At 43.6% G+C, this 24199-nt stretch overlaps 2 protein-coding genes across 4 annotated transcripts in view; both read left to right on the plus strand.

Moving 5' to 3' along the window:
* lyst (lysosomal trafficking regulator) overlaps positions 1-22106 on the plus strand; it is a 58943-nt gene extending 36837 nt beyond the window's left edge. Inside the window, exons 17-54 of one of the 3 annotated variants that reach the window (XM_087175479.1) lie at positions 559-804; positions 1461-1634; positions 2517-2666; positions 3398-3535; positions 3619-3817; positions 3909-4037; positions 4936-5560; positions 6060-6240; positions 6855-7024; positions 7191-7421; positions 7600-7766; positions 8750-8902; positions 9024-9185; positions 9562-9753; positions 9874-10085; positions 10197-10406; positions 10834-11010; positions 11189-11265; positions 11384-11572; positions 12467-12612; positions 12694-12790; positions 12981-13042; positions 13251-13306; positions 13416-13568; positions 14788-15032; positions 15431-15497; positions 15986-16142; positions 16708-16848; positions 16968-17185; positions 17281-17511; positions 17628-17817; positions 17918-18054; positions 18201-18299; positions 18734-18873; positions 19041-19138; positions 19251-19407; positions 19495-19566; positions 19668-22106. In XM_087175479.1, coding sequence (XP_087031605.1) covers positions 559-804; positions 1461-1634; positions 2517-2666; positions 3398-3535; positions 3619-3817; positions 3909-4037; positions 4936-5560; positions 6060-6240; positions 6855-7024; positions 7191-7421; positions 7600-7766; positions 8750-8902; positions 9024-9185; positions 9562-9753; positions 9874-10085; positions 10197-10406; positions 10834-11010; positions 11189-11265; positions 11384-11572; positions 12467-12612; positions 12694-12790; positions 12981-13042; positions 13251-13306; positions 13416-13568; positions 14788-15032; positions 15431-15497; positions 15986-16142; positions 16708-16848; positions 16968-17185; positions 17281-17511; positions 17628-17817; positions 17918-18054; positions 18201-18299; positions 18734-18873; positions 19041-19138; positions 19251-19407; positions 19495-19566; positions 19668-19806 — 6387 coding nt within the window. In that variant the 3' untranslated portion in view covers positions 19807-22106. The remainder of the gene's footprint in view (positions 1-558; positions 805-1460; positions 1635-2516; positions 2667-3397; positions 3536-3618; positions 3818-3908; positions 4038-4935; positions 5561-6059; positions 6241-6854; positions 7025-7190; positions 7422-7599; positions 7767-8749; positions 8903-9023; positions 9186-9561; positions 9754-9873; positions 10086-10196; positions 10407-10833; positions 11011-11188; positions 11266-11383; positions 11573-12466; positions 12613-12693; positions 12791-12980; positions 13043-13250; positions 13307-13415; positions 13569-14787; positions 15033-15430; positions 15498-15985; positions 16143-16707; positions 16849-16967; positions 17186-17280; positions 17512-17627; positions 17818-17917; positions 18055-18200; positions 18300-18733; positions 18874-19040; positions 19139-19250; positions 19408-19494; positions 19567-19667) is intronic. The other 2 variants (XM_087175477.1, XM_087175478.1) reach the window with 2 other exon arrangements.
* Positions 22107-22507: 401 nt separating this feature from the next.
* The window catches only part of gng4 (guanine nucleotide binding protein (G protein), gamma 4), a 12741-nt gene continuing 11049 nt past the window's right edge, over positions 22508-24199 (plus strand). The window contains exon 1 of the mRNA XM_023411600.1: positions 22508-22927. The gene's annotated coding sequence lies outside the window, so the exon portion shown is untranslated. The remainder of the gene's footprint in view (positions 22928-24199) is intronic.

Genomic DNA, 24199 nt, shown 5'->3' on the forward strand with positions numbered 1-24199 from the left:
AATACACTAAGCAATTATTTAGTGTTGTTTCATCTGTTCGCAGGTTTCTGTTAAAATGCAGATTGACACTGCTGTTAAACCCTGTAATTTTACATTGTGATTCAAGCGCTCTGTAGGCATAGCAAATCCCTCCTATGTCTCATTTATTGTTTCATTTCACGGTGCATGAATAATGTGCTGTTCCAATTAGTTGTCATTAATGATACAGCGTGGTAGGAAGTAATTTTTCCCCCAATGGAAAAAGCTATTACAGTTAAGCTGCAGCCATTTCAGTGAGACTGAAAATAGTTTTTCTCCCATTAAATGCTAATAGCCATGTTGATAAAAGCACAGCTGATTAAAAAGAAAAGAGGGGAGTGAGACAAGAAGAATGAATGACTTCCTCTCCACATCTTAATAACTTCTCTTATACTCTGACCTAGTCAAGCCCACGTGTTAATCCATGCTAGAGGCTAGGTAGGATACTTATTACAAAAAATATCTACTATATACCTAATATTAGGAATTATTCGAAGTTACAAGATGACAATAAATTGTCTGCTTTGTGTTTCTGCACAGGAGAGCTTGGCAGTAGTGTATGCCCCCAGCAGCCCCAGAGTCTACACTATCTATGAGCCTGTAATCCGACTGAAGGGTCAGGCCAAGACGGTGGTTACCCAGCGGCCCTTCAGCTCCAAAGAGGTACAGAGTGTTTCCCTGGAGCCCAACGCCCTCAGGGCTCTGCTCCCCACTGAAACCCAAGGCCTGCAGAGCGTCTTGCACAAGATCGGAGGAACAGGAAATTTTGTCTTCCTCTTTGCACAGGTGGGATGATCAGTATCTTTAATAAAGCTGCAGAGACAGAGGTCCTTATTTTGAAGTTTATATACTGCTTCATATAAATATATGTATATATATATGTGTATATATATGTATATGTGTATATATATATATATATGTGTATATATATATGTGTATATATATGTATATGTGTATATATATATATATATATATATATATATATGTGTATATATATATGTGTATATATATGTATATATATATATATGTATATATATGTGTGTGAAGCCACAAAAAAATTATATGAATAAAAGTATTTCAAAATAATCACCTTGTTTGTATTTGAACTGTATTATGGGCTACACTTCTCATTCTGTTCTAGAAATGTGACCTAAATAATTATTTCAATTTCAACCTGAGGGAGGAAAGTCATATTAGTGTTGTTGCACCTGTCAGTTGAGATCATAGTCGAGTGTCACCTTTAAAGACAAGGTTTGATAATAGGCTCTTTTGTGCGAGGACATGATTACTGTAGCAGGAACTGTGTGGAATAATGCAAGAACCAACATATAAATGCATCTGCAGACTTACATTGTTCATGTTCACACATTTGACTCAGTTTTTTTTTTTTCCTTTCTCACCTCTTTTCTTTTCATCCTTCATCTCGGGCTCTTGACATCCAGACGGTGGAGCTGAGTGACTGTGAGAAGACCCAGGCTCTGGCCCTGCAGGTGCTGCTGTCGCTGTCCAAGTTTAACCAACACCGCATCCACGAGATGGACTGTTACCATGGTTACTCTATGATCCACCAGGTCCTCATAAAGTCCAAATGCATCGTGGGATATCATATGCTAAAAGTGAGTCACACCTTGAATGCTTTGCTGTCTTCTGTTCCAACGACCTCTGCTGATGTGTGCGGTAAAGCATATTCACCACCACTTGTTTTCACCATGAATCTGATCCAACCCAACACTCCGGTGCCTCTCGGAGCCGGAGCTGGTGACCCTGCTGTTACTTGACCCTCTGGCTGTGTCTGTAATTGAGCTGTGTGATGGCTGTGTGCTGAAATGGATTCTGTCTGACTTGATGAAACACTGAGCTCTTGCAGAGTCACACAGCAGTCCTGATTGTTTTTGTCACTTTAGGGTTGCACATACTGAATTGTATAGCACAGATAAAGTAGTGTAGTGTATCAAACTCTCATTGCTATATGAAAAGAAATGTGTTGTGTTACAGTTGTTGGATTTTTTTAAACTTGTAATTTTCTATTTATACCATTTAAAACACAGTAAAAATGAAATCAATGAATGTAATTTAATAAATCCTTTTACTGGACTGTAACTGAATTCATTTGTCAGACAATAAATAATGTAACTAACCGTGGATAAGAGCTGCGAGCTTCTGTCTTACCTCAGACTTCCAGAGACCCAAAGGACTGCAAGATTTATGACCACTGCAGTGAAGCTGGTCACAAATGATAGACTTTGATCAATACAAACAGGGCTGCTCTGGGAGTAAATGGCATTGGTTATGACAGAGTGATAAGCGCTCCAAAAAATTTCATGGAGAATTTATAGATTTTTTTCCTGTCTGTGGTTCTGCACTGTAAGGTTGTTTCTGGAGAGATAGTGATTATCGATATGTTGAGGTATGTGTCTGATTAGAGTGAACAGTAGATCATAGAAACACTGTAGAAGAGGCTGTATTTCTGATGTGGTGGCCATATTGTGTCTCTGTAGACTCTGCTGGATGGGTGTTGCAGTGGACCCGTTCTCGTCCTGGGGGACGATGGGCAGTTTCGTTTGGACACCGAGTCCATCGCAGTGGTGCAAGACATCAGGCTTCTGTCAGACGTCCTGTTGGACTGGAAAATCTGGGCCAAGGCTGAGGTAAACACACACATCATGCAGCCCAGATTGACAATAGACAATAAATACAGCGTTACATAACATAGCCATAAAGCCAAATATATACTGAAACTATAAACTGGTAATCTGCATAGGTTTAATTCCAAATATTGTTTTTCCAAGATCTGGTGATTTGTTGTTTTCCAATGAGACATGAAAATATAGTAATACACCTAAGTAAGAAAAGAAAATACTGCTAGTGCAGTTTCAGCCAGTTCTATCCCCTACAGTAAACATACAGATGCCATTACTGATTTCTTGTTCAACCTAAGCTCTGCGAATCCCCAAAGAAAAGCAGAAAGTTCAAAACATCATCTTGTAATGATGAGCGAGTAATAAATTCATACAGAGAAGCATCTCTCGGTCACAGGCTCATTGATTTCATTTTTACCATGTTTCTTCAAAGAATACCCAGAATTTAAAAGTACTAAATTGATAAATCGGTAAACTAATTTTGACTAGACTAAGAACTATGCAGTCTGGCCATTTGTTAAACTGAAGTGTTTGCACTGCAAATGGTATTTTTCATGTATCTATAATATATTGGAAAAAATAATCACTGATAAAATCAGTAATGAGTCCCTTTAGATTTGCATTCTGTGCAGCACTGGTTCACTATGATGAGGAGGCATAGGATGCTCAACCCCACCGTTAGATGATGAAGAACCACATCTGTCTCTCTGTTCATTCACTGTTTGTGTTGTTTCTGTCAGTGTGGAGTGTGGGAAACACTGCTTGCTGCCTTAGAGATCCTCATCAGGGTGCACCACCCTCATCAGGTCTTCAACATCCGTCAGTTCCTCAAGGCTGAAGTAGTGCATCGCTTCCTGCTCACCTGCCAGGTGTTACAGGTGGGTATCTGTAACGAACCTGCTGTCACAGTACCCTTTCTCTTTTCAGAGACTGTTACTAACGGCATTTTGTTTGTCTTAAGGAGCATCGGGACGAGCATCTGACTGCCATCCCGCAGGAAGTCTGTTTGTCATTCGTCAAAATCATCCAGGAGGTACTCGGGTCACCTCCGGACATGGACCTTCTGAAACTGATCTACAACTTCCTGCTGGCTGTTCACCCACCCACCAACACCTACGTCTGCCACACTCCATCTAGCTTCTACTTCTCGCTACACATAGGTGAGGAAGCAGCGCAGTTGAAAGCAGCACCTCTGTATCAAAGTGCCATTAGTTTAATGCACTGAGTTCTTTTGATGTCTCTGTTTGTCAGATGGGAAGCTGTACCAAGAGAAGGTGCAGTCCATTATGTACCTGAGACACTCCAACAGTGGAGGGAAGTCTGCCAGCAGCTCTGTGGTGTCACTCTCCCCAACCGTCTTCACTGATGCTCCCCACGAAGGTACAGCTGCTTTAACTACATTACACTGACCTTGAAGGGCTCCCTGCACCAAACGCAGTGAAGATAATTAAATAGAAACCTTCACTTTGTTGCGTAGAATGACATTATAAATGGAGAGATCAGCAGTGCTTTTATGAGTGCATGTGCCTCTAACAACGAGAATCTGTTTAACGTGTTTAGTGCTATATCAGCCCTGTTTTCTCTCTGTGATGAATTACAGTCACCAGAGTTTTATTTTAAGTACCTAATGTAAACACCATTATTTCTGGGGAAAAAGCTGATGTATGAGCATTAGGTCATTATATGTTTGTGAAACTCCCTCCCATCTCCCTCCACTTTTTACTTTAAAAATGTAATCTAACTGCTGCTCATAACACTAGTTCTCACAGAATCCATCTTTTTTATGCATCCTATATATCTTACTAGCTATGCCTTTTGTCCTCTTTTATCTTTTATTGCCCCACTCAGTTTTACAATTACAAGCCTCTTTTGTCGTCATAACTGTGCTTTTTGAATTTAATTCCTTTGTATTTCTTGTAAAGCACTTTATAACTTTGGGAGAGGGCTGTATAAATGAAACAGTTGGCTGTGATAACAGCAACTGTGCAACAATGCAATGAGATGACATCCAAAAATATAAAAACAAGTGACATTTCCTGCACGAACCTTGTTGACAAGATACTTGTTTTTCTGTCTCACTGTAATTAAATGCACAATTTTGTCGATGAACAACCATGCCTCTGCTCTGCCCAATCATATTATTCATCACTTTCATCAATATTGCTATTTGCACTGCAAGTGTTGTACAATGCACCTGCATACAAATAGGCCCCTCGCAGCCATCAGTTATAAAGTCGAATATTTTTTAAATGCTGAATCATTTTGTTGTGTTTTCCAGGCCATCTCCACGCTCCTTCCCCTGAACACGGTGGTGATGATCAGTCGTTACGCCCACCTAGTATGGCACCTTCTCCGTACTCCTCCCCGCTACTGACACCTCGACTCGGACACGGAAGCTCAAATGAGGCAGGTGAAAGTGACGGGGTCTCACTCGCCACTCTACAGGCACGGGGCAGCACAGAAACACTCAAGAAGGGCGGAGGTGATGAGCAGCTCCTGAGCAGCTGTGAATCAGCCAAGACAATCTGTGACTCTAGGGACATAGGTGAGGGAGGAGCCCAACGCACTCCTTCCATCAGCGTAGAGGAGGAGCGGGACGAGGCGGCGGAGGTAGACAGTCTGGCAGAGGGAAGCGTGGGGGTGGCAGAGTCTGAGGACAGGTTTGACTGGGCCAGTGATGAAGCGCCGCGCCGCCCTGACAGTCTTAAAGGCATCCAGTCCTTCCAGAGGAGCCACAGCAACCTGGCCAGTCTGGGCCTGGCCTTCCCAGCTCCAAACGGCTCGTTGGCAATTGGCCGCTGGCCCAGTGCGGCTGACAGAGGTTCCATGCCTGAAGACTGGGAGAGCTACACTTACTCACCTGGCTATGAAAGAGCCCACAGCAAGACCGAGTCCAATGACAGGTACGCCGCCATAGTAACCTTAACCGTGACATCCTCTTTTGGGGGTCTGATAGTGTGTTACTGACAGTGAGCACGAACAGTCTCTTCAACATTTTATCTATTTGTATGTATATGTGCATTTTGTTTTTTTTTACTTAACTCCAAAATAGGTCACTTCCTCGACCACAGCTTTTCTTTGATAAAGAGGTCCTGTTTAAGGATTTACATAATCTTCAGCCTCCTTAACTTTGAAAATGATTTACACTGTAGTGACAGTTTCAGTTTGTTTCTGACTGCCAGCTGCTGGCGTAAGCTGATTGGAAATTAAAAAAGAGATTTGTTCATTGCAATCCTGTTTTCTCAAAACTCACCTTTTGTATTTCAACATTTTGTAAAACGTAAAATTATATTAGAATATTCTTTTTATACACGTGTCATTTTGAGAGCACTAACAGAGGGATTTGGCTAGTTATTCACGCACAGTAATTCAGCACCAAAGTCTAAGCTGTGTGATTTTCAGGTCCAGTACTGAGGACTGCCTGGTGCTGATCTGCTGTGGACTCTATGATCTTCTGAGAGGTGTCTTGCTGCTGTTGCCTGATCTCATGCTTGAAGAGGTGATGGACAAACTCATCCAACCAGAGGCCCTCATTGTCCTGGTCAACCACTCGTCACCTCTCATCCAGCAAGGAGTCATGAAGGTTAGTTCAGTATCCTCTCTGAGGAGTCTCATATTGTGTCGAGCGGGTTGATCTGATTTCGCACCAGGAGTCTGTTTTACTACACTTAAGATGGCACTATGGTGGTAGCCAGTTTAGGATGGTTTTGCTCATTACCATTCCCAAAAGTCACATTCACACATTTGTTGTACACATCTTATGCTTTTAGCGAACACTTTTAGCAAACCGCTCACAGAGAGTGAAACTGTCGTGCAGCATTGATGTCAGAGTTTTGTAGACAATTCAGAAGAAAAAATGTGTACCCAACTGCATCAAGTCAAATAACCAGAAACTTGGAAAGGCTGAACAGCCAGAAAGAAACACAGTCCACAGATGTTACACTTTGGTTTTTGCACAGATTAAATAAATGATATAGGAATATTAATTAACAAGCTTTAGAGGTGGTGGTAGGCAGATTTCGATGCCTTTGCACAGAGCTAGGCTAGCTGTTACGGCCTGTTTCCAGTCTTTATGCTAAGCTAAGCAAATACTGTTCTGAACCAAAGAACATTCAGGACAGAGCGTTATTTAAAGCAGAAGAAGGCAGATGAAAATCTAAGCATTATTCTTATATTATTCTCACCCCTCTCTCCCAGCTGTTGGATGCCTATTTCAGCCGAGCCCTCAAGGAGCAGAAGGAGAAATTCCTGAAGAACCATGGCTTCTCACTGCTGGCCAACCAGCTGTATATTCACCAGGGCAGCCAGGGGCTCCTCGAATGCTTTCTGGAGATGCTGTTTGGGCGGCCGGTGGGCCTAGAGGAAGAGTGAGTCCAGGAGCAACACATTTGTCAAGCCATAGTGTCTTGTGCGCCATAGGGACAATATCTTATATTATGCACAGGATTGTCTACTATATGAATAAATGTGTTTGATGCACACATTTATTTGCACATTTGTACCATCATTTTTTTCTTCTGTAATCTTTTCCAGTCTGGACCTGGAGGAAATGGAAAATATCTCACCTTTCAGAAAACGCTGTATTATCCCAGTGTTGGGTCTTATTGAGAACTCCCTGTATGAGAACTCCTTGGTGCACAACATCCTGTGTATGCTGTTGCAGCTCCTTAACGCCTGCCCCAAGCTGGCAGACATCCTTCTAGACCACGGGCTGCTCTACGTGCTCTTTAACACCCTCTCCACCCTCAACGGCATGGAGAACGGGTACGGCTGCCAGAACTGAGGATGATTCATTCAAACACCATCATGGGTTTTGTCTTGAACCTTTGAGCCATGAATTAAATCATTAATCCTCTCACTGTTCATTGATTGAGCGTATACGAGTAGTAGACTCGCTTCCTCTGTTTGGTGTTTTATTGTTTTCCTTGTCCTCCCTCTGCAGTATTCCCCTGAATGACTACAAGCTCCTGGTGTGTGACATCCAGCAGCTGTTAGTAGCTGTGACTATCCACTCCTGCAGCTCTTCAGGGTCCCAATACTTCCGCATCATCGAAGACCTCATTTCCTTGTTGGGTTTCATGCAGACCAGCAAGATGCGTCGCACACAGGGTGAGGAGTGAATTTCTGAAATTCAATACACATGCAAAATGTATCGGTGTTGTCATCTACCATGCTCTGCAGTTCTGGTGAAATCAAGCTGTCATGCTCTGCTGCAGAAAGAAACCGGGCTGTCACTTCATTATCTACGACTGCAGAGTGGAAACTCATTTGAGAAAAAAATATCATTTGTGAACTATCTCACATCTCCATCTTCCTACTAAATGGTTTTCTCTCATTTGTCCCTAAATTTGCTCTCTGAAGAATATATCTCCCATCTCTTCCCCATTAGCGCTTATTTCTCTACATTTTTTTTTTTTTTTGATCTGATAATATCATTCTGTGATCACAAAAACATTACAAAGGCATCATGGCTTTGTACTTGCCCCCCTTTATTTTTGGTTGTTTCTCATTTTAGTAATTATGCTTAACTGTATTATTGCTCCCATTGAGCCCCATGCTCAACAGAACACCCTCCTTTTTCTTTCTCTTCTTTTCCCGAAGTCGGGTTCAGCAAACTCTATAAACTGCACAAACTTGTCATAAGCTTCTCGTTTCACCTTGATGAATGGGACCTGTTCATGAAAAGGTGTGTGTTTGTAAGATTTGATCATTAGGTTAATCTACGATTCCAAATTGCTCTCTTTTCCACTCCCTTAGTGGGCAGGTTTCATTGATAAAAATGTTACCGAAGAGTAGAAAGGAGAATTTCAATTCAGCAGATGAAAACACAATAGTGGAATAATAATAATGATTATAAGAAAATTATAAAATAGTATTGCAGCTGTGATTGCAGAAACTGTTGAACCTCTCAGTAAATTGCCAGGACAAGATGCACATTACACTGATGAACAGAGTATTAAGTGAGAAATCAGTGTATGTGAATTAGCAACAAAGACATGTGTGCTCTTCCATGAAACGTGTTGTCACTACCAAACAAAGAGCATTAATATGACTTCTAACATGACAAAATCCATATCTCTATTTTCTCCCAGAGATGTCAGTGGCTTTGCAGTTCCGCGTCCTTCAGTCAGCCATAGAATTTATAAAGACGACAGCCAATCAGGAACCTCAGAGGCTGAGCAGCTCTGTTAATACACCAAGCTCTCCACATCATGCCATCCATCAGAAGCGCAAGAGCATCGCAGGTGAGTGTTTCAAAGTGATCCGACATGTCGAGGCAGAATTGACCACCATGTTTTGTCAAGTATTTCACTGCGCCACTCTCACCTGTCTGTTTATTGATCCTCTCCTCATCCTGATCCGAAGGTTCCATTGCCATGAAAGACTCCATTATCCCTCGTATCCCCAGACAGCACTACTGCTCCTATGGCCAGATCCCCCTGTCCCCTCCCTTCAGCTTCCTGTCTCAGGACTCCCCCCTCCCCTCCCCCTCAGGAGCTCCATCCTACATGCTCCACTGTGACGCAGGTAGCTGGGACTGCGGTCCACAGCGGAGAACATCCTCCCTGTCATGGGGCATGTCTCCCACTTCTGCAGTGAACTCACCCTTTACCCCCAACTCACCTTGGGGGGGTTAATTTGCCCAGTACTCTTGTGTGCTACTGGTGCCTTTGTGTGTGTGCACATTTTAAATGCTTAACTAAATCAGTGTTAAGCATTTCAGCACAGATGGCATTTTGATCATTGAATCTTTATAATCCTCTCTGTGTTCAATGATATATGAGACATTTGCATAACTTTACTCTGAACTTTAAAGGAGAAAAGCATGTGTACTTTCACTTACAGATGTGAGCGCCCCGTTTGTGTTCTCACAACTGAGCTCGTACAAATGTTGTGCTTGTAGGTCGTCGCCGGTTCTCTCTGGCCCAGACTGACTCTCTCCTGATGCGGATGCGCTCTGTAGCCAGCGATGAGCTCAACCAGATGATGCAGAGGAGGATGAGCCAGGAAAACCCCATTCGTGCCAACGAGACTGAGTTCGTCCAACGGCTGCAGAGGCTCGTGGTTCTTGCTGTCAACAGACTCATCTATCATGGTAAAAAACCTTTTCTTCTCCCACTTATCTATTCTGATCTTCTCCATTTTCTCCTTCACCTCATATAAACCGAACCTGCTGTCTAATCCTGGTTCTGTTTAATTGTGTCTCTCATTTCAGATGTGAGTCAGGACTTGTTTGACCTGCTGAATATTCCAGACTCCCCAGACCAACAGATTTTCACACCAGATCAAGGTGATCAAGCGCAGGATGACATTGGCTCCGCCTCTGTCCCACACTCTCCTACCCCCTTCACCCTACCACCTGCCAGCAAGAAGAGCTTTCAGAAAGACATCCTCAAGCTCATGATGGATGGGATCAAAATTAGCCTGGTAGGTCAAAAGTAATTGTGTGGTTTTTTTTTTTGGTTTTTTTTTAAGCTGTGAAGAGCCAATGTGATTGCCATATTGTGAAACGGTATGTCCGTGGTTGTGATCTCACAGGGCAGCACAGGTCGGGGAGGAGCCCCTCATCAGCAGTGGCGAAGGATCTTGTGGTCGTGTCGAGACACTTTCCGGGTCCAAATTGGCCGCCTGCTGGTGCACACACTCAGCCCTGCGCTTCTGCTGTCTGACAGGAAGGAGGCACTGGAGTTTGTGTTTGATCCCAAACACCTGGATATCCTGAAGGAGAGCCTCAGCCCGGGTCTAGAGGTGAGTGGTGACGGAAATGCATCATTAAAATCCATTTATCACCTCACACATCAACTTGGTTGTTGTTCACTTCCAGGCACTATATAGTAAAATATTATAATTCTGGTAATTCTTACCTACCAACTGTAGATCTAAATCTTTTTTGTGTTTGTTTCAGGGGAAAGTGTGAGTGAGTGTACAGTATGTTAGCTTTGTTTGTCATTTTGACTTCTTCAGTTTTCCAGGAGTTGTCAGGCCTAGATTGAAAAAATAACAGATGTTTACTGCTCTTCATCAGCCCCCTTGCATTGTCATATTTACTCTGCATCCTCCTCTCAGGCCTTACTGAAGGTCAGCCAGCCGTATAAGGCTTGTTTCCTGTCCATCACTATGTGACTTGCTTCAGACACAAATAAAATTTTAATCGGTTCTTCTCTCTGTAACTCAGCACGGACCGAAGCTGTCACTGTACCTGTACGAGATGCTGCACGACCACAAGGACAGCCTCACCAAAGATGAGCAGAACGCCGTGGGTGTATTCATGACCTCTCTCAAGCTTTGTGGCCATCGCTGCATCCCACCCAACGCACCACACAAACAAGAGTTGCTCAGGGCCATAAAAGAGGTAAGTTGTATAAAGACAGCCATTGTCAAAGGGAAGGAAAACAGCTTCTAAGGCTTTTTAATAAAACATGAAATACCAACTGGTTTGTGCAGGTGGATCCATAAAGCCTGTCAGCTTTTCTTCTTAGCCAGAAAAATACATGCGAAGAACTTGTTTACTTGTATATTTATTCTCACAGGAAAAATTCAAGTATGAAGCTGAAGAGAAAACAAGCAAAGTGGCGTGGGAAAAGAAAATGGCCAACACTCAGAGGAAGTGAGTCTGGGATATTTTTCTGATGTGAAATTGATGTTCAGTACAAGAAAATAATAGTAAGAATTGTGTCTTTTTTTCCACTCCTCTATTCACACCATTCGGTCTTACTCCTCTGCAGCCTTATCCAGAGGCTTGATGGAAAGTCCAAGGACATTTCCAAGATTGCAGCAGATATCACTCAGAATGTGTCTCTGCGGCAAGGCATGGAGAGAAAGAAAGTCATCCAGCACATCAGGGGACTCTATAAGACTGACCTCAGCGCCAGCCGCCACTGGCAGGAGCTGGTGCAACAACTCACGCATGACCGGTGGGCATGGGAATGTATTTCTCACATGGGTTTTTGCAACATCATTAAGTGCAATAATTAAATCGTTACCGTAATGATGATTATATTTCTCCAACTTATTTTCCGGTAATTTGCTCCTTTAAAAAACAGTAGGGAAAATGACATTCTAATGTGAAACACTTTGACTGCAGTTTGTTTGAGTAAATAAACTGGAATAAAAAAAAAAAGAGATTCTCTCAGCCATGTAGAGAAGTAGAATACGACAGAAGAAAGTATGATTTGTAAAATAAATCAGGCAAACTTTTTGATCTATACATGTGTAAATCCATATCCAGTGAGGCAGGGCTGCGTCTACAGCCACGAGAGCAGCTCTGTCGGGCTGAACTAACACACAGCTTACAGCTGCATGCTTTAAGCAGCATGGTAACAAGCTCACAATTGACAAAAATAAAATGCTAATATTTATCAGGTTTAACATTTAGCATGTTCACCTTCTTAGATTTTAACATTTGCTAATTACCTCTAAAAAATGTTTTTCTCTTGGTACTAGAAGAAATGTTTTTTAGTTATGTCATTGCAGTCCATCCAATACTTGTTGACATATTTTAGTCTGGCAAAAGAGGGCAACTGCCATTCACAGAGCCATGTTAATTTTCTTTTTGGCAAATTTGATCTTCCTGCACAATTAGCTAAATTCAGAAACAGATGCTAGAAATGTAATTATGAGCTTATTGACTAAATAAATCTCAATGAGACTTTAAAAAACTCACCATCTGAAATTTATGGAAACTGTAGAATATGAACTTCTTCTCTTCATGAAGATATGACATCTCACTGGTAGTTATGGCTCCGCAGTCAGGTTTCTTCTGTATATGAGTAGACAAAGTGTTAAACGGCTGTAATGGTCTGTTTCAGCGCGGTTTGGTATGACCAGACATCCTACCCAACATCCTGGCAGCTGGACCCCACTGAAGGTTCGAACCGGGAGCGACGGCGACTACAGAGATGCTACCTCACCATCCCCAACAAATACCTGCTCAAAGACAGACGCAAGGCTGAAGGTGGTTACACCCTTGATGGCAAAATTCCATCCAGTACTAGTGAGTTTGTCTCCCTTAATCTGACCTTCATGTCTTATTTAGACACCATGAAGCCACCACTGTCCTTCCTGTTTGAGGATAAGACTCACTCCTCCTTCTCCTCCACTGTCAAAGACAAAGCCACCAGCGAGCCCATCAGGTATAACTTTCCTCCTCTCTGCCTCTCTGCCGCTCTGTAAGCCTTTAGTAAACATCATATCTGTCTCAGAAAGCCAGGATGATCTGAAGAAGGTACATAAATGTCTAATAGACTGGTGCTGCATTGAGAGATGTCTATGCTTTATTCATATGGTGTATTGCTTGAATGAGAAATGTCTTTTTGTCCTTAGGTTCACTAGACGTTGCATCAGCGTGGCCCCCTCCAGAGAGACAGCAGGGGAGCTACTTCTGGGTAAGTCACTGACCGTCCCTCGCAGCTGTTCCATGCATAATATACTCAGCCGGTTACAAGGCACAAAGAGTAATTTGCTCTCTCTGAGGCACTAGAGAATATTGCTCTGCCCTCACACACAAGTGTTTGTTAGTTATTCAGTGGGGAAAGCTTTTGTTTGTCTTGCTCTTAGTACACCAAATCTCTCTCACTCTGCGCTGTCTCACAGGAAAGTCTGGGATGTACTTTGTGGAGGACAACGCTGCTGATGCTCATGACAACCAGGTACAGCCAGGCTTTACTGTCCAGGCTTGTTCTCTGCCAGAAGGATGGCACTGCCGTATGTGAGTCTGCCTGGCAACTCAGCACTGGATGTGTTTATGTGTTTGGACAGAGCCTTCACGGGGAGACCGAGGCACCTTCCTTCTCCTGGACGTACGAGGAGATCAAGGAGGTGCACAAGCGCTGGTGGCAGCTAAGAGACAACGCTGTGGAGATATTCCTCACCAATGGCAGGACCCTGCTGTTAGCCTTTGATAACACCAAGGTGAGGCAAACACACAGGGCTCAAATGAGCCAGTGGAAGCCAGTGGAAAGTTGGGTATACAATAAAGAAATACTGAAATGAATGCTGACATTGTTCGTGACTGGCATACAATAGATCTTCCAGCGTATTTACTTGAACTATTTAAATTCATTATCGCAAAGAACTGACTGTGCTTATCATCCATAACTAGACTACCCAGCAGATCACAAGAGAAAAATTCATTCCATGTTCCATTTGAATATTAAAATGCAGCCACACAGGATGGACTGTGATTTAAAAATGACAAGATGAAAGAGCCCACTGATGCTCAAAGAAAAACATGTAAGAATAGACAAAATCATGCAGCTTGAAAAAAAATAAAATAATGATTTGCTGTGAGAGTTAATTGTTGAATTGCCTTTTTGTTGTTCTGTCCCTGATGCCTTTTTGGTGTGGTATTCTGTGCCAGAAATCAGTCACGATAATAAGATACAGTACCATTATATTCTGTAAGGAAAAACTGTTATTGTTGTACTTTCATTTAAATACTGAAAGAATGTTACAATGAGGTCGGACAACTGACTTTTAAGCAAATTGGGGTTTTCCAGCAGGAATTTCAATCTGCCTTTAGATTTTCTGTGGACTTGCAAAAACTTTAACGTGATAAACAGGCAAAAAGGATTTATTTCCATTTTCCCTGTGTGCTCACTTCAGGTTTAGACTGTTTTGGTTTTTGGTGCAAACATTCATGTCCCCCTCAGGATGAATTGTAATCACTTTGGTGAGCCTCTGACTTTTCATCTAGAACCATCATCAGGCCAAAAATTTGATTTATTCAGTAGGTATAACCTGCAGCTGAAGTTTTTGTTGATTGCTAATTAGTAAATGTGAGCTTGTTAATGTGCTAAACTAAGAGGGTGAACATTATATCTGCTTAACATCAGCATGTTGGTTCTTTGCCATGTTTTTGGGGCATTTTGTGCATTTATTATCTTTGGCTTGGTTTGGTGGAAACGTTTCAGCTTTTAGATGAATTAAATTAAAATTTAAGACTAATTGAGTTATTCTATGTGGATTAGCAGCTCTCTTAAGGCACCGGGCTCATTTTGTCAGTTGCACAGGAAACGGAGATGCACAGCATTTTAGTGATCAAACTGTTAATCAGATTTAATTTGCAAGTTAGTTAGTTAGTTTCCATGTTTGGAAACGATCTCATGGTTTTCTGCATTCTCGCCTTTAGTTCCGTGACGACGTCTACCACAACATCCTGACATCTGATTTGCCCAACCTGCTAGAGCACGGAAATATCACAGCACTCACGCAGCTCTGGGGCTCGGGTCAGATCTCGAACTTTGAGTACCTCACTCATCTCAACAAGCACGCAGGCCGCTCCTTCAATGACCTCATGCAGTACCCTGTGTTCCCCTTTATCCTGCGAGATTACACCAGCGAGACGCTCGACCTGCAGGACCCAAACATCTACAGGTCAGTGGCAGATGGTTCCTCTGTTACTGTGTTTTGCAAGGCATTTGAGGTTATACCAGGTTTTAAGAGGCTCATACAGATTAGTCTTAAGCATTGTAATACATATTTGTACTCGTGCTGTCACTGATGCGTTAGATACTCCGTATTTTAAGTGTACTGCTCTCATATATTCTTAAGTGTTCTTCATACATATGCTAGTTGTTCCAAACTATCATGATAAATCAGTGCAGACATTGTTAATTTATATATTATGTTATTCTTTGATGGATTAGATGGTAAATGAGGCCTCTCTGAGGTCAAGACTCATGACAGGAAAATCATTTATAATAGGACACTTGTTTATCACTATTGAAAATCACGATTCATTTCTGTTTTGCTTCCATTTTGTCATTGTGCAGGAATTTGAGCAAACCCATCGCAGTCCAGTCAAAAGAAAAAGAGGATCGCTATGTGGATAATTACAGGGTAAGGCCCCGTTGTACCTATTAGCATGTCTATTGGATGTTTTCAGTGGCGCCATGAATAGCAAGCAGGAATGATCGGACCTCAGATGCATTTCTCAGACCTGGGACACACCGCTTACCTCAACTGTGCGTGAGGGTGAGGGTGAGGGTTAGGGTTAGTGCGGCTCACACGTGTGTGTGTCCACAGTGATGCTGTTACTTCCAGCACTGTCTTTAAACATTGACCCTGCCTTTGATAATGGTAATGATAAAAACCTGAAGCGATGAAAAGATGAAAACTACTGCCCTTCACCTAATGGTCTGTTAACTTATAACTAGTCTGGCACCTGTTACATCATCAAACAGGGTTAGCCTATAACATTAGTGGTCTGATGGTGTGTGAAAAAGGTGGTCTAGGATGGAGCCAAATCCCAGGCCTGACTTACTGTTTCATACCACTCCTGGATGTGCCATTAATAAAACGCATTAATATGTGTGTTTGCTGTGAAGTACCTGGAGGAGGAGTACAAGAAGGGCATCCGTGAGGACGACCCCATGCCTCCTGTCCAGCCTTACCACTACGGCTCCCACTACTCCAACAGTGGCACTGTGCTGCACTTCCTGGTCCGTATGCCCCCGTTCACCAAGATGTTCCTCGCATACCAGGGTGAGTCTCACATTAATGTTTACTGAAAGTCCAGGAAGGAAATCTTAAGCCAGGGAAAAAAAACTCCTGGCTGCATTATCTTTTACAGTATTTATAGTTTCAACAAGCACTGTAAATGTTAAGTGAGTGACAGCCCTGACTGTGGGTGGCTCTTTAACAGCAGATGATTATCATACAGCTCCAAAAAGCTTTTAGCAGCACCTGTCTAGTCCCACCTGTCTGCATTACATTGACAGCTCCATCTTAATTGATTCTGAGGCTTTTAGTACTGAGATGCTGGAACTGAGCAGCGTGTTGCCGTAGCTGTGCTGCGTCACATGTATTAGCCATGAAAGGTTACTTCATCTCAATACATTTCTCTGATCAACTCCTAGTGCTTTCCCCTTCTCTTTTCTATTTCTTCCATTTATGTTAATAGTTTTTTCATTCATTTGTGTCTCTCCTCTGATCCTCTTTCTGTGTGATCGTAAATGTATTCATCAAGCATGGTGTCTCAGGTCATGAAAGGGGATCTTTTCAATCACTGAGTTGAATGTGTAATGAGATTGTCTTTGGCCTTAATCAGACCAGAGCTTTGATATTCCGGACCGGACATTTCACTCTATGAACACCACGTGGCGCCTGTCCTCCTACGAGTCCATGACTGATGTGAAAGAGCTAATCCCAGAGTTTTTCTACCTCCCAGAATTCTTGGTCAACAGAGAGGGTAATTATTTTTTCACTTTCTTTTATACCTTTGACCTTTATACCTACCTTTTATTCCTGCATACATTTTTTATAGCTTCTCATAAATTAAAAAAGTAACTTTTCTTTTTGCTTGAACAGGTTTTGATTTTGGGGTTCGTCAGAATGGCGAGAGGGTGAATCATGTGAATTTGCCACCCTGGGCTCGCAACGACCCGCGTCTGTTCATCCTGATCCACCGACAGGCGCTAGAGTCCGACCAGGTCTCCCAGACGCTGTGCCAGTGGATCGACCTGGTGTTCGGGCTCAAGCAGAAAGGCAAAGCTGCAGTCCAGGCCATCAACGTCTTCCACCCAGCTGTAAGAAGCTGCGAATTACCACATCTGCTTAGAATTATGGGTAAAAAGTATTTGCGTTGTTGTTGCTTACATCGGCTTCATATAAATTTTCACAGACATACTTTGGCATGGATGTTTCGGCTGTAGAAGACCCAGTGCAGCGACGGGCCCTGGAGACAATGATCAAGACGTACGGACAGACACCCAGGCAGCTCTTCAACGCCTCTCATATCAGCAGGGCCGGCCCAAAACTCACAATGGAGGGGGAGCTGCCAGCCGCCATGGGACTCCTGGTTCATCTGGCCTTCAGAGAAACCAGAGAACAGGCCAAGGAAATAGTGTGCCCGGTAATCTTCTCTGTGTGACTCTGGCAGCCTGCTGTGTGCTGAGAAAGACAGGACTCAATGCATCGTCCATGAAATGATGTGCTGCTCACCTGGTAATTTCCTCCCCCCCTCCACAGAGTCCACTGCCATGGATCAAAGGTCTGAAGTGGGGTGAGTACGTGGGCTCGCCCTCTGCTCCAGACCCAGTGGTGTGCTTCAGCCAGCCGCACGGGGAGAGGTTTGGATCCCTGCTGGCTCTGCCAACGCGAGCCATCTGCGGGCTGTCCCGCATGTTCTGCCTCATGATGATTTACAGCAAGGAGCAGGGTAGGAAACCCACCGCTCAGCCACAAGTCAGAGTGGATGTACAGGATGTTCTGCACAGTGTCCTGCTGACTCCATTAATTTTGTGTTCTCTCCTCTGTAGGTGTTCGCAGTATGCACAGCACAGACATCCAGTGGTCGGCCATCTTGAGCTGGGGCTATGCAGACAACATATTGAGGCTAAAGAGCAAACAGAGTGAACCACCTATCAACTTTATTCAGTGTTCACAACTTCACCAGGTAAACAGCTCAGAGAAATCCAGGCCAGCTGTTCGTGAAAGAAAATACTGGTTGTTTGTGTTACATAATTCTGCACTGAGGATCAACCTATGAGCTTTCAGCTTTCTCATTCCCTCTGTCCAACCGTGCGTCTCCCTCTCCTCCAGGTGACCAGCTGCGCTTGGGTGCCTGATGGCTGCCAGCTATTTACAGGTAGCAAGTGTGGAGTCATCACCGCCTACAGCAACCGCTTCACCAGCACCACGGTGGGTTTCCATGGCAACGTCCCCCTCTAACCTTCCGCCTCCACATCAATGCCCAATCCACCCACCCACCTCCCATTACCCCCACCCTCCTCTCCCCCTCTTTAGACAGCTTCACCATGCTCAAACGCTCAGCTTCATTAGTCACATCACAGTTGCCCTTGAAACACATTTCCACCGAGCCTACAAGTGGGATTAGGGGTCTGGGAGTTCAGTCATCAGAGGGGCTTTCAGACCTTCATCAGTCCCCACCAACAGGCAATTACATTTCCTGTTTCTCTATTCCTGAAGGGCGTTTCAGTGACAATTGATTTATGCTGTTCAGAAAATCCTGTTGGAGATTGATACATGCTAACAATGAGTCAAAGGCAAGTATTCAGACGTGTATGTGATCTGTAAATGGTCTTTAATATGTGTCTTTTGTTTAAATAACATAGCCGTCAGAGATGGAGGTGGAATCTCAGGTTCACCTGTACGGACACACGGGGGAAGTCACCAGCCTGTTTGTCTGCAAACCCTACAGCATCCTCATCAGTGTTAGCAAAGACGGCACTTGTATCCTCTGGGACCTCAACAGGTCAGTGTGTGTGAGATATGAAAAGAGAAGAAAATGCTTTAATCATATCATATCATATTTTGTATGTCTTTTAGTGTTTGTGTTTGTGTGGTGAGAAAGCTAAAATAAAACAACATTTCTGCAGCATACAGTTAGTGTGGTCTTTGAGCTGCTCTATGTTTCTTCAGGCTCTGTTATGTACAAAGCCTCACTGGCCACAAAAGCCCGGTGACGTCTGTGTCTGCCAGCGAGACCACAGGTGACATCGCAACAGTTTGTGACTCGGGTGAGGACTGTCTCCCTGTACAACCTCAGTGTTTATCATATCACGTCTCTAGTTTATTGAAGTGTGTGTTGGTCCTCAATGTGAGTCATGGCTCGTGTGTCTTTGTATCTAGTGGGCGGAGGCAGCGACCTGCGTCTGTGGACGGTGAACGGTGACCTGATTGGTCACGTCCACTGCAGAGAGATCATCTGCTCTCTGGCCTTCTCCAACCAGCCGGAGGGCGTGTCTGTCAACGTCATCGCCGGCGGGCTGGAGAACGGGGTCGTCAGGTGAGCAGAAAATTCATTTTTTTAGGTTGAAGTGCTTCTTGTCTCATCAACACACTGAATTATTCTCTCTGATGTTTTTATGTGCAGGTTGTGGAGCACCTGGGATTTGAAACCAGTGAGAGAAATCACCTTTCCCAAGTCAAGCAAACCCATCATCAGGTATCATAACAGTGGCACCATTGTAGACATTATTCATTGCAAATATTCAGTGTAATTCTGTGAGGAAGTCTGATGGTCACATCCTCTCCTGTGTGCCTCAGCCTGACGTACTCGTGTGACGGCCACCACCTGTACACAGCCAACAGTGAGGGTACAGTGATGGCGTGGTGTCGGCGGGACCAGCAGCGCATGAAGCTGCCCATGTTCTACTCCTTCCTGAGCAGTTACGCTGCAGGCTGACTGTGTGTCTGACGTTTACTACTGTCCAGTTCTCAGCAAGAGGAGCCCCCCCTCCCCTCCTCCTCCTCCTCCTCTTCTTCCTCTTCCTCTTCCTCCTCCTTCTCTTCCTCCTCCTTCTCCTTGGGGGGAGGACTCGTCAGCATGGCCTCAACCTCCCTGAATCCTCCTTGACGTTTAACTAAAGCCATCTCTAGCTGAGCAAACTCTACCACCGCCGCTCCCAGCATCAAGAATTGATCATAAAATAGTATTATATGTATATAAATATATATTTATAAACATACTGAAGTGGAATGTTGTGGGGGGTGGATGAATATTTGGCTGAGGCTGCAACAGACACTTTACACAAAACGCATTTCTGAGAGTATGTTTGGTTTGTTAAGTCTTCTATTCTTTTGTTTCCTGCTGTTGCGTTTTTGTTGTGCAAAGATCCTTGTGTGATTTTGATTTTGCTGTTTCCTGGTAAGCTGCTATTGTCTGGCCGAAGCCAGATCCAAAGTGTGAAGACCCCCGTCTCTTGCCTCGGCGGTGCTCAGATGTCCCGCAGTGCGTCGTCTGACAGATTGTTGCTGGAGCTCGGGGAGCGCGTCCCGCTGACGCTGCAATAGCTGGGAAGGAGGGAGCCCCTCCTCGCGTCTGTCACCGGGAGACGTCCCACTCTGTGGGAGTGAGACACCACTCTGCTGGGCTGTCTGCTCCACTCAAGTCTGAACACTAGTGTCACGGACCTGCATCACTTTGTATCTGAGCTCAGTGGAAGGATGGGAGGGCGGGGGTGTTGGGATGAATTGTACCCTGTGTTGGCTGTTCTGTCCTACTTTTGCATGCTAGGATGATGCTGACCTCGACTGTGTGACATTTGCTGTCATTATGCTCATTAATTAATGCCTTCCTTGGTTGGACCTGTCCTTTTGCATTGAGAAATGTTGATGTTCATTTATTTATTAGAAACACCATGGAGGCTCATCTTTCCTTCTTTCCTTCCCTTGTGTTTTACTGTGCCTCTCAAATGCACTAAAACCCTCCACTACTTTAGAGAGCTCACTGAGATCCTGAGAGAGCAATTAACAAACAGCACAAGCTGCCTAAAGCTGGAGAAGAAGCAGAGAGGAATCTCCTGAACGCCCCATCATCCTCGCTGATCTGCGAGGCACGCTCAGTACTTGTGCAGCATTTAAAAAAGGTTGTAGTAGGTGGGAGGGTGTGGTGAAGAGCATCATGTCCAGCAGGCTGAGGTTAGAGCAGTTAGCGTTTCCTGCACTTATGAGGTTTACCTCTGATTTCAAAATCTCATACACTACACTGATCAGTCTGGGAACCAGTCGACCAAACGTTTCTTCCCTTAACCCACTGTGGATCCATGCAGCTATTCTTTACATTCCCACTCAACTTACCGCACTTTTCAATTTATCAGTTATTCTGTGTCAAATGGTAGTCAAAGCACTTTTTTTAATAAGCTACCATTTAATTCAAGGAGAGCCAATGATCTGTGGTATTAATATGAACTGAGCTTTGTTTTAATTCCACTAATAAATCGAATCCAGAAAGCAATATCCGACATGAACATGCAATAGGTCATTTATTTAATCATGTTTCATATGGGGAGAAACCAGGAGTTTGTTCTAACACAGCTGTGAAACAAGTTGTTTTGCCTTTGTGGTGACTATAATGATGTCTTACATTTCACACTTTGTGTTCGACTTGTTTACGAGAAAGGGAATATTTCTTATATCATGATGTCATTCCTTTTGTGTTGTTTTGATTTTTTTTTTTCCCTCCTCAGCCCACCTGGACTCTTGCTGTGTGCAGCGTCAGGCCTGTATAAGACATGGTATTACTGCGTTTGTTTACTGTGTTTCATGCTTGCATGTGTACATACATTTCCTCTTTGAAATTTATAAACATGTTTGTCTTTTTTTCTTTCTTTAACATCCTTATGTGAGATTGTATGAATGTTTTTTCTTCTTTTTTTTTTGAGGAAATGGCAAAAATCAGAGAGGAAGACGTGATAATGGACAATGTTTTTTGTGCTTTCTGATACAGAAGGAAATATTTTTCAGTTGATAACTTAAGCTATGCATAATTTAAGATCATTGTCTTAGGTTGCTTAAATGGTGTTGTTTAATTGACCTCTGGGCTGGTTTTGCAGTTTGGCATCATGGACTGAGCTTCTGAAAGGTTACATTTTGTGTTTCTTTTTGTTTGTATATATGTGCGTGTGTGTATGTATGGACAAACCAAGTGATGAGTATATTATAAATATATAAATATATATAAATATTTGAAGAAATATTACTACATCTTGTCTTTTGTGTCCATTTCTTACTTTGTGTGGAGAGGTGCGTTCAGGGGCATCTAAAGCAAGAGGAAACCTAGGTGATGCTGCACAAATGATTAAATCAGGAGTATAAATAGGAAGAAAAGAAAAAACATTGATTATCAATCAGTTAGGTTGAATCAGGGTTTTTAATCTTGATGCAAATCCCCCCAAAGAGCAGCAGTGTTGTTATGGATGAGGCCCATCGGCTACTACGGTGGTGGGGTGGTGGGGGGGGCCCGGTGATGTCAAAACTGATGTAACAATGAAAAGGGGAAGCCTGCAGATCTCTGGTGCCTTCTGCAGCAATAAAGCAAATTAGAAAAACAGCAGATCCTAATTTGACTAATAGGCAGCGTCGGTGCGTTCAGGGCCAGTTTGTACAGTAGAAGCGCATCCTGCCTTGTTGCTCGCTGCAGCTCCTGGTCCACTGATCGAGTGCTCCCTGCCCCACAGCCTGTATCTGGTCGTCATACGGAGGTTTCCCCCCCTGCTGCATGCGTAACATCTCTCCAGGTCCAGCCGTGGTGCTCACCAAGACCTCGCCGCTTGGATCTCATCTTCCTACACGGAATACGCACGACTCACACTGAGCGAGCCGCTGAGGCGAAATCAAAACGCCAGGATTTACCTCCTCGGGTTCAGTCCACACCGAAACGAGGCTGGGATTTCCTCTTATCATTTGATATTTGACAGATCCTCTGTTTTTTTTTGTGTGTGTGCGTGAGTGTGTGTGTGTGTGTGTGTGTTGGGTGGAGTCAACCCGGAATTCTCCAAATTGGAAATCCATTGGCACATTTTGAGGTAGGTCGGCGGCTGTAGCCTACATTAATCAGATCATAGCCGCGCAATGCAGCGAGGCATCAAGAGATTTTTTCTTTCATTATTCCTTCATGCAAAATCTTTTTTTTTTTCATGATGTGTGGTTTGCTGTTTTTCTGCTCTAACCAGGGCCCGCAGCTCGCACGGTGTGTGTCCACAATTTAATCCCCTTTAGAAATAAGAGTCGCCCATGTTTGACAGATCTGCATCAACAATTAGCATCGTTACATTTGGATAAAACAGCATAGACCCCGTTACAGCCCCAGATGTAGCCGTGTGAGCTTCAGGATGGACGAATCGAGGGGGAACCTGCATGGAAAAGGCCTGATAGCTTCCCTACGAGGGTGTGATTAAAAGCTATAAATTGGCTTTAGAGGCACGAAGGGTGGGATTGGAGGATGAATTCACCGCCTGCATCCCCCTTTCCTAAACATCTGCTTCATAACATCTGTTTCAGTACAGTTAAATTCGACTTGATGCGATGAAAATGAAATAAATAAACAAATCGATGCAAAAAAAAAAAAAAGATTCATTCACAGTGTGAATTGATTCAGCAGCACCCCACCTCAGTCAAATGCTTCATGTTTTCATGCAGATTATTATAAAAGCTATATGTGGTCAGGTGTCATCTGGCTCTGCTCTGGCTGCCAAACTGGGACACAGGAGTGAGGGGGGTCAAGGGGCCTAAAATGAGAGCAAGACTTAGTCATTACTTAGATCTACAGAGAGGCTGTGGATCAGATGAAACAGTCTGCAGATGCATTGATGCACACTGGAGAAAGTTGAAAAGATAAAAGCGAGGAGTCTGATCCAGTCTGTAGGTCCTGGGGAGGAGGAGGGGAAAGTTGTAGGTTTTATTCCCTTGAAAGGGTCCAAGACCTGACAATTCTAAGGAAAAGAGGCAACATTAACCCCCAGATGTCTCCTGAAGTGTCTTTGAGCAAAGCATTTGAACCCTGCATGCTCCAAGAGGCGTGTTTTAATGCTGTGTAACTTCCCCTCCAGCCTGTTACTGTAAAGAATAACTTTACCAAGAAAAAAAAGAAAAGAAAACTAATCATGCATGAACGCTTACTGACAAATGACAAACCGCTGTCCAGCTGCTGCCTTCAAAGCTCTTTCTTCAGATAAAATGGAGCTTAGCTGCTGTAAAACAGATCTCTCCCCCCCCCCGAAAAAATGGGTCCTTTGAATTAAAAGAGAAAAAAAAAAGGTTGGGGCATAAAGTGGCTGCTCTGAGGGACATCACGGGGG

Source organism: Seriola lalandi, unplaced genomic scaffold, assembly GCF_002814215.2.
Source record: "Seriola lalandi dorsalis isolate HSWRI2012SDOR001 ecotype SW California unplaced genomic scaffold, Sedor1 jcf7180002054470, whole genome shotgun sequence".
Classification (NCBI taxonomy): Eukaryota; Metazoa; Chordata; class Actinopteri; order Carangiformes; family Carangidae; genus Seriola; species Seriola lalandi.